General features: G+C 36.7%; 1 protein-coding gene across 4 annotated transcripts in view; it reads right to left on the bottom strand.

The window, feature by feature from the left end:
* Positions 1–238: 238 nt before the first annotated feature.
* Positions 239–10,044, bottom strand: part of CYRIB (CYFIP related Rac1 interactor B) — a 102,316-nt gene continuing 92,510 nt past the window's right edge. For all 4 annotated transcript variants that reach the window (XM_087746002.1, XM_087746011.1, XM_087746017.1 and 1 more), the window contains 8 exons: positions 9,384–9,489; positions 8,222–8,358; positions 7,501–7,578; positions 7,286–7,402; positions 6,081–6,160; positions 4,772–4,898; positions 3,879–3,949; positions 239–1,118 (listed from right to left, as the gene is read on the bottom strand). In XM_087746002.1, coding sequence (XP_087602128.1) covers positions 1,055–1,118; positions 3,879–3,949; positions 4,772–4,898; positions 6,081–6,160; positions 7,286–7,402; positions 7,501–7,578; positions 8,222–8,358; positions 9,384–9,489 — 780 coding nt within the window. In that variant the 3' untranslated portion in view covers positions 239–1,054. The remainder of the gene's footprint in view (positions 1,119–3,878; positions 3,950–4,771; positions 4,899–6,080; positions 6,161–7,285; positions 7,403–7,500; positions 7,579–8,221; positions 8,359–9,383; positions 9,490–10,044) is intronic.

Genomic DNA, 10,044 nt, shown 5'->3' with positions numbered 1-10,044 from the left:
TTCTGATGACTGTACTGAGACATCGACACGGGTAGCCAAGATGCAGGTTCTTCAGCAATGTCCACCGGGATCTATATGGATTGCAAAAAAGTCTTCGCCCCAAACCCTGTACGAGTAGTATTTCTGGGGACAGGGAAGCAGCACAGAGTGGAGAGCAAGAACCCTGAAACACGCTAGGCTTAAATCAGTGGATTAGACTAGTGGTTACTGGTAATGAAACAGCAGAGTTTTCACTATATAAAATTTATAAATTTATTTTTTTGTAAAAATCCAAAGAGCACGAAGACATCTCACTCAAAATACTGGTAAATCAAACCACACTTAGAAAAATGAAAGCTGATTTTATTATCTTATCCACAGCCAATCATTTGACATGAACATGCATACGTAATTTTGCTACGCACACACCACAGTTTAACGTTAGTTATTAAAGGTTAAACATACAACATACATCCTTACAAAAATGAGTCAAAATGCAAACGTAACTTTTAAACAAAACAGTTTTTACTCATTTAAAAAAACCTTTGTGTTGGGTACCATTTTGTACAAACACAGTTAATTTAAACAAATCTGCTTTTAGTTTCCTCATGGTTGCACATGAAAAGGAGCTGCAATAGAAAATGAAGTCATCAAGGGATTTTTAAATAGCAGAAGTAGGCAGTCTTGCCATGCAGAAGAAGCAATATTAAATATTAGTTTTTCAAAAAAAGAAAAAACCACAAGTTTAAAAATATTTAGTTCAAGTCACAAATCTTTCCCCAGTACAGAGAAATCCAAATGCAACGCATAATTAGCTGCCACTTAGGATGGCTATTCTGAAAAGTAGAAATGCTTTCCAGAATTGATAATTTTCATTGATTTGGCACAGAAAAGAAGTCTGAGCTTACTTAAGAACAAGAAAGTGATTAAAAAAAAGGGTAAACAGGAAGAGAGAAAATAAAAAGCAAGAATGAACGAGATAGTAGTTGCAATCACTAAAAAAAAAAAATATCTGTGCATCTCAGTCATTGCAGAATACTGTTTGTCTACAGCAGGAGCGAATTCCAGGTAATTGTTATTGCAACATGGATTTAATTTGCTTGGAGGTAGTCTCATCATTCAAATGCTTTGTTGTGTACCTAAACACAGAAATAAAAATCAAGTTGAGAAAAGCATAGATGCTATTTCATTTTGGCTTAACAAATACATAATTTGTTTATGGCTCAACCTGAATGTACCAGAGTAAAACCCTCAGCCACTGATAACCCCCCCGCTCCACGGTTACCAAGTACACAAACCAGACATCGTGATCAGAAAATGCCATTATCAACCAGAACTATAACCCAACAGCCTTGCACCAAGGGGAGTTAAAAATAAGCCTCAGCTGGCTGTTGGCTTTCGTGCTCATAGGCCATTTTATAGTAAACTCATGTTACCACTTGTGACAGGTAATTATCAATAAGACTAACTCTGAGGTCTCTGTCCACAGGAAACATCTTCAAATAAAACACAGCTTCAGAAACTTTCCTTCAAAACTTCCAGTGACCAAACCTTTCTAAGATTGCTCGATGAGAATGGATTTAATCGTTTTTCAGCCTAATTTCCTGTTTAGTTAAATAACTGTGCTGCTAAAACTAAAGAGTGTACACGTGTTTATTCCAGCCCCTTCCCCCTTCAAAATTCTCTAGGACATTAGCACATTTTTAAATCACTACAAAACACTTAGTCATCTTTTATTTTGAAAGAAAGTACTGTATATCCTCAACGCTGGCTTCTTTGTATGATTAGTTTCCCTGATCTTCCTTTCCTAACTGTAAAAGCAAGTAAAAACTTATTCTGTAATTTAAATTTAACATGTTAAATTAGCACTTTCATGGTTATCTGCAACCGCAGTGACATTTTAGTTGTTCACTTGAAGAATATATAATGACTTTTTGTTTTGGAAATTAATATCTATATAGATTTCAGCACTTTTTGGTAATTTATACATTCTACAAACAAGAGGCCTAAGGCTTTCTAAAATCCTGAAAAGTTATTGCACTTGGTATTCTGCCCATGTGAAAAAGCTGAACATGATTACAATACTTATATGAATTTCAAATTATAAACAGCTCATCTCCCTCCAAAATCCATACCACCTTCCATTTGCTTTTAAGACATTATCTATTCTCTTGAGAAAACACGAGAACTTCTAACACTCCTCCAGAATCAAAGACTTAGATTTGGACTTCATTTCTCATGACATCATCTTGAATCTGCTTTCACCACACACACATAGCTTGTCACCGCTGCATCTCTGCCTACCAGTTCCAAATGCGATTTTTAAAAGATTTAAATACCCTACCCAAACGAATAATCAAATGTATGAAGCCAGGATTGTTAAAGTAAGTATGCATGAAATAGGCTGGTGTGGTGAAAAGTCAGCATGACAGCACGGACTGAATTTACGCCACTAACCACAAAATAACGCACAACTGAGTGAGAACCTGAGCTACGCTTTCCATGTACTTTAATAGTGTCAACCATGATGGGGAAAAATGGGGGACCAGTAAAGATCGCTGTTTGTTTGCAGCTGCAATAGCAATAACTCAGTCAGAAAATAAATGCTAATATAGCATTTTCCCCTCTGGAAGCTTGTGTTTTTACTGATCACTATCTCAAAGACTGATCATGTACAGGAGGCTCAGAGATGAGTAACAAAATGATTTTGGCATGGAAATACTCACATGAAGTCTCAAATTAAGCCCAGATTTTTTTTTTTCTTCAGCTAATAGTCTGAAAAAGCTTCGCAAGTGAAACCACTTATAATACCACACTATTTCACTTCTTACCACATCTTAACACAAAAAAAGAGGGCAAATGAAATTAAAGCAGTTTCACTATAGACAAGAAAAACAAAATACAACTGCACGCTTTCAGGCAAGACAAACTAAAGCTTCCACATTTCAAAGTGAGCGCATGAATAGCAATACCCAGTTACAGTTATCTGTTACCAAAGTAACATGATACTTTTTCAAGTAGGGCCAGGAATGAAGCCTTCATCTGCCTATCACATTTTGGCACTTCTTGCCACTCCTCTGGTGCTGGACACCCACATGAAGAACATGCTACTGACTACACACACAGCTTTATGACTCAAATTAGCAGTTTCTAGGTTTCTATACAGAATTATTAATTTTTCTTTACCTCTCCAATTAATGTGGCAACTTACCGTCTCATCTATTCTACAGCAAAAACATTGCCTTAAGTACCTCCCTATAAATACTTTGTGAAAGAGGAACAATTTCTAGTTGCATACCAAAAAAAATATCTGCCTTACATGTCCGAAGCTATCTGCGAAACATAAAAATCACGTGAAACTACTCTTACATTCTACTAATAATAAATAAAATCATTAAGGCATGGTCAAACCACACACAGCTGAGGATATGGCCAACGCCAACTAGTTCAGCCCTTTCTTTGGTAATCTGGCACAAGTCACAGTGCGCAGGCTGCAGCTGCTCATGTGCTTTTTTGGTAGTTCAGTCAGTAGACGTGATCACAGTTAACTTCTAGTTAGCTTTTAGTATGTATTATACTTTGTCATCAGTTTTAACTTCAGGTACAACGTCTGCTCTGTCACACTTACCTCTACAGACTCATTCTTAACCTGCGTGCAGCTGAAGTATGCAAAAAGTTATCTTAGAATGAACAACTGCAAGTTTACAGCCTAGCTTTTAAAACACAGTAGCTTCCTTCTTCATGCATCCCTGTCTCAAGACACATTGGAAAAGAAGCGTGCAACAACCACACGCACCTTTTACCTGTAACACTGACTGAACACTTTGCTGCTGAAGGAAATGCCATGGACAATTATGAAAATTCACATAAAAATATTTCAAATAAAAGAATAAGAGTACCTGAGAGCATTTAGAAGGCCTTCTACACTGTTAGGAGGCTGGTCTTTAAGAACTTTGATGCACCCTTTCATCTACAAGTGAAAAAAATTATACAGGTTTTTTCATGCTAACATCTAAGTTTACAGAAGCGTTTTACATTCAGTTTGTCAGAGAGAAAAAAAATAAATATTTAAAAATTGCAACAGCGTAAAGACATTTTCTTGATATTAGAAAGGAATTAAGCTTTCAATGTTACATTTTCCTATGACAGAATGGCTTAACTACTTAAAAATCTGCATAGCTTTAGACAGTGCCACTTTGATGTCAAGCTCTGCTTTATCGACCTTAGAACAAAAAACAACAAAAAAAAACTGTAAACAAAAATCTTTATCGTAAATCCATTAAGAATGATTACATTCAGCCAGCGAAATAATGACAAACTCTGTGGCTAATACAACCGGGTAACAGTCCATTTGAAACAACCATGAAGCGGCTACAGTAACAGCATGTATTCCATAGACTTACTATCAAACAACAGCAGAAAGTTAAAGATTTGAAGGCTGGTGGATGACGAACCTAGCTTTTTACCAGATAGCGAGGAACAAGCTAGATGCCGTTGTTCTCTCTAGTCATTCTGATTCAGATCTTTCCATGCAATCGCTGTTTACAAGTATTTCAAGACACTACCTGAATTCCATCAAAACAAATTTTTCATGACCTAACAATGACCATTTATGTGCCTGAAGGCCCAGCCTGTATTTCTTGCTACTTATGTATATGGTTTTCTAACAGCTACCACTATCCATTTAGCATCAATCCAAAGTGTACATCTGCTACCAAAACCTGGAAGACAAAAAAAGGAGCCTACATACAATTTAAATATTCAGAACATTATTTAGTAACAATAAACTTACATCTATTTTTGAAGTTTTGGCAAAAGCGCCCACTGGATGCACGTGGTCATAGAGTATGATGACACCCACCATTACCCTCAGACAGAATGATACTGTTTCCTCATTTGTAAACCTGCTTCTATATTCACTGTAATTTAAAAACACAGATTATTATTTATCAAACACAAGAGTACATACTAGTAACACCCGAAATAAGATTAAAGAGAAAAATCCTACTATAAATCCTCACAGGGAAAAAAAAAACAAAAAAACTAAAAAAAAACCCAAACCAACCCCAAACCCACCAACCCCCAAACTTCTGAGAGTTTTCCTTTATCCTTTCAATAACCTGACTACAAGTCAGAACACTGCTTAGAAAGAGTTATCTGGAGATTAACAAAGATTCTCAAACCTAAAATAGTGCACTGCTGCTACACCATCTCAGGTATGTAATTTTTTTTTTTTTGAACAAAATATTATAACAATACATACTAACTTTGCTTTCAACACTTCCTACCCTTTTCCCCGCCACACTCTAATACACACGCAACCCAAACTTCTGACATGGGGGGGGGGAGGGGGGGAAGGCAAAAAGGCACGCCTAACGAACAACGCTTAACTACTTTCTTGAATGGGGCAGACCATTCCTAAGAAGGGTAAGAATATAAATGTCTGGAGCTCTTAATGTGCTCCAAAACACATGTACTGTGCTATTTGGACAGAAACTTATTTAAATAAGACATACCTCATGCCTGAGTAATTTTACCAGTGGGAAACTATTTAGAACCCAGAAGAAACAGATAAAAAAACCAAAGTTTAGTTTGACTTCTTGTTCATACTCCCAGTGCCTCTCACATTTACCCTAGACAAAAGATTGCCTTCACCCCTACAAGTCATCTCCTAATTCCCCAGACAGGGGCGCTGTAATTTTGTTACAGCCATCAGCCAAGCCAGCTCGCAGGAGGTACCATGCAACACATTGCACATAACCCCTCTTTCAAGAAGCCCTAGGCAATCATGCTCAAATAGTATATTTTCCTGAATTATACATGAGAAAACCATTTATAAAGAGTGCCAAGAGGTTGTCTAGCTTTCGTAGCCATTCTATTTTTAAATATTAATATGTTCAGAAAAGTAGACCGCATGATTTGCATGGCTAGCAAAATGAAACAAGTTAGTTTCCTGTCAAGGTAAACAGCTAAGCTGGTAAAAAGAAAACGCCATAGCTCCTAATTACCCCAATTATGTTTCTTTCACCTTATGCATCACAACTCACATCTTAAAAATATTGAGATGATTCATACACAATACAAGCACTGTTTATACTCACGGGGTTTCCAGCATGACCCTGCACACACTAGCCATGGTGCTTAAGCAATCTGTAGTATTCTCTATCGGTAAATTTTTATTCTGCAGAAGAAGATAAACAGTTTCCAATTCAATTATTGTGAAATATTATATTACGAAACCTAAACTAAATCAGTGATCTGCTGGCATGGCAATGTGAAGGAACTAAAAACATTAACACAACTATGGTAAAGCAGGTAGCCTTGCACTGGTCTTTAAAAATGTTACAATATAGATTAGCGACTTACTGAGCAAAGTCCACCATTTGGGTTTTGCTTGCTTGTTTGTAGTTAAAGAAATACACCATTGACACTATTGACTTTTGGGAAGTTTTAAAGGAATCATCTAATCTGCTTTTTGAAGACAGAAATTTCTACAGCCAAATACATGCATCTGCTTCAACAGTAAGACTTAAAATTGTTGCAGACAAACATCTCAAAGAAATGTAAAATAAGAGGCCATTTTTCTCAAACCATTTCAAGTGTAAAGCAGAACTTAGGAAAAATATTAAAAGACAAATGTATCTTTTTATTAATCATGTAATGTACAATTATTTTTTTATTAAGAAATAGTGTGCATTCTTTGCATGTAAGACAAAAATCATCACAGTTACCAGAAGACAAGCACAATACTTGTGACTGGATTTTACCACTAATATTTACTTGGGTAGTTAAGGATAAACAGGGATGCGTCAAAATGTTGGAATACTTTTCCAGTGCAGGTTCCTCCTCTCTTCTGCAGTAACATAAGCATACTTGACTTTACAGAGTGAAACAAGTGTCTTGGGAAGGAGAAAAGGAAGGTACATTTCAATTTCGTTCCCTATTTCAAGCACCGAGAATCAAGCTGTTTCCCTTTCAATTTTCTGAAGTTTCTGCTCTAAACCACCACCAAAATGCATGCAACACTTACCTCTGCCACCTGCCTCCTTGAGGAAAGCTATCACTACCAATGTTGCAATTCTATCCCTTAACTTTTTGCGACGCATCCACAAGGTGGCTATCTGAACTGACTCTAACCTCTACGGCATCTGAGAAAGATACTCTTATGTTTCTTGAGGCTCCAAAAACCAAGTTTGATTTCTAGATGCCAGATTAAGCCCGGCAGAAGAGTTGTGTGTTCCAAAATGATGTCTAGCCCTGCAGTGCTTTCAAGTACACTATCCAAGCCACAAATTTGTACTCTTACCTCTGACACAAACTTTGTTGTAGCATCACTTAAGGTTTTCAGCATTGGCGTTGCTTCAGCGTAAAATAAAGACATTCTGTTTGCCAACTCATTATTTACTTCATTTTCTCCCTCTGCCTATAAAACAGAAGGAAAAAAGAATGCAGTTGTTCTGTATGTGAAAAAGATAGGTGGTAGTATAAGATTACATTTCATCTCCTCCAAGGGTTACCTACTGGGACATTGTTAATCCTCATACGGCTCAGAGTTCTTCTATAGTAGCTGAAGTCATTCTGTATAGCAGGATTTGTCATCTATATGATATGGAAGCAAAAGAGTTGTGACAAACTCAAGAAAAATATAAGGACACGTTTTCATAAAATATAATACTGAGAACAAGAAAATATTCACCCTTCTGAAGTAAAAAGGCCTGTGACATGTTGGGAAGCGATATGCAGAACATAAAGCTTTCTGGTTAAATTCTCAGATTTTTCAGAACAAGATCTAACAAGAACAAAAAAAGGAGTAGCCTCCTAAATAGGAGTTTGAAATTAGTAGGTTGAAAAAAAGTCTTTGCTTGTTTGACTCCAAGGATCAGACCAGCAAATTAATATCATTTCAGCTTAGCTCTTTGCACGTTAGCAAGAAAATAGCTGGACTATGAGTGTGCACATACTAAAGGCAGCAGCAGCATTATCCCAAGAGGTATCCAATTCAGATGAAGAAACATGATTAATATGAACTGAAATATAGCAACTGCCTAGAGCTAATATGGTATTTCATCTGCTTTCCAGTTTAATCTAACTCTAGGTCATGTGAACAAGCTGAGCATCGTAGATATTTGACTATCCAGTGCATGCTCTGTTCTAGAACAGAACACAACCCCGATTGCTTCAGTAAATAGACTCATTTCTCTTTGCTAGCCTTTGTGCTTACAAAATTACAAGAAGTTCTTACCTTGAGCTCATCAAATCGGAGTGTAAAGTGAAGAATTTCTGCAAACTGCTTAGCAAGAGCCTGCTCTCGCTCCAGGTGTTGCGTTGGTGAATATGGAGTGCTTGTCAGGGCTCCCAACAGACCTCGCAATCCTGCCTCTTAAATGAGAGGAAAGTATTTTGCAATATACAACCGCACCTGCTTCTCCTCTACTGACTGATATTCTGCATGCTAGACTTAAAATATACATCTGCCAAAATACATGGTAGTTAATAATAATGGGTCCTGATGAATTGCTTCTATGTGCCGCTGTTATCATATTTACTTACAAACTGCCGTAAAGGCACTGAACTTCTTGAAAAGTGTTATTCAAGCTTTGTCTGCACCATTTGTGTAAAACATCTTTCAATAACCTGTGTTAGCAGACTGCAGCCTTTAAGATAACACAGAATTCAAGAGGTACATACTTACCAGCAAAAGTCATGTTTTATTTCTTTTTAGGATAAACTTATAATCCAACTTCCTGCTCATCTTCCTGAGATAAATACCTCACCTCTTTAACAAAGCAGAACTTGCCTGCAAAAAGCTTCCATTTTTTGCGCTCATTTTCTCATGAGCTATGCTAATAACTCTGTCTAAAAGTGAGGTAACAACAGATAAAGTGTGAAAAAACAAATCAAATCTAACAGGTTTTATCAGCTTAGCCACAACATCAGTGAAGCTGGTTTTGTAAGAGGCATGAAGTGCTATCTTAAGTATTGCACCTGCATGAACCAAGATCAGGCATTTCCACAAACCAAATGATTTCTAGTGTTTGGGGGGAATAATATAGCCACTTCTAATTAATCTTAGTGTCAGAAACATTAACAGAATTAATTCCCAATGAATTAGTCTACTAATTTTCAAAACAATCAGCTTGTTAGCGCTTTCCAGAGTTAGTAAAGGGATAGAGAAAGAGGATAACAAGTATGCTCCCACTCTTTCTCTCCTCTCAGGTATCCACTGAAGCAAGTTTGCTTTCACATGCAAGGAGGTAGTACGCAGATATAAATAAGATCCATTCCAGTGTATGGAAGGAATCTATGCAATATGAGCTTTATCTACTAACAAGGGTTTGACCTATGCCAAATGTACTAATTAATGAAGACAAAAAAAACCCCCAAGTTAATACCATTCCACTTACCTAGTCTTTGAGAAAATTCATAGAATTTCTTTAGTTTGCCTACTAGTGGAATAACTGCACCCCATGCCTTCTCTTGCAGCTTCTCATCATTGGGATGCTGTATTGCCTTAAATTAGAAAAAAAAAAAGATGAAAAAACATATGCTTAGATTAAGAATAACCGATACGCTACTGGGGCGGGGGGGGGGGGGGAATATCTATGCAGGGCAATTGTTTGAGGAGCTAGTAATTCAAAATTCTGCCTACTGAGAAGTTTCCAGTTGAGAGACAAGTCTGTCCTAACCCACATCTGTTCCAAAAAGCTCTAAATACTTGTGTTGAAAATAAGTATCCTGAATAGGAAAACTTGGAAAAAGTATAAAGAAATTGTTAAAAATAAAAGCTACTCAAATAAGAAAATTTACATAACCAGATCTAGTTAATTAAAATCAACAACTTTATTGGGGTACTTCCAAGCAAAAAAGTCTAGTTATCAAAGCCTCATCCTAACATTGGTACCTATCACCAATTTCTGAATTTGCGAAGGAAAGAACCAAACAAATTTGTTGTGAAAAATCAGGCTAAATATTACAGTAATAACATTTAAGCATAATCAACAACATAAAGCACCACCAAGACGTGGTGTATACAAGAGCTTTGAATATGCACAGAACTTCTCTTTA

The sequence above is a fragment of the Nipponia nippon genome, unplaced genomic scaffold (assembly GCF_047370975.1).
Source record: "Nipponia nippon isolate SJK-2023a ecotype South Korea unplaced genomic scaffold, ASM4737097v1 scaffold_1, whole genome shotgun sequence".
Classification (NCBI taxonomy): domain Eukaryota; kingdom Metazoa; phylum Chordata; class Aves; order Pelecaniformes; family Threskiornithidae; genus Nipponia; species Nipponia nippon.
The sequence above is the reverse complement of the archived record's forward strand: the minus strand, read 5'-3'. Positions and strand labels throughout refer to the sequence as shown.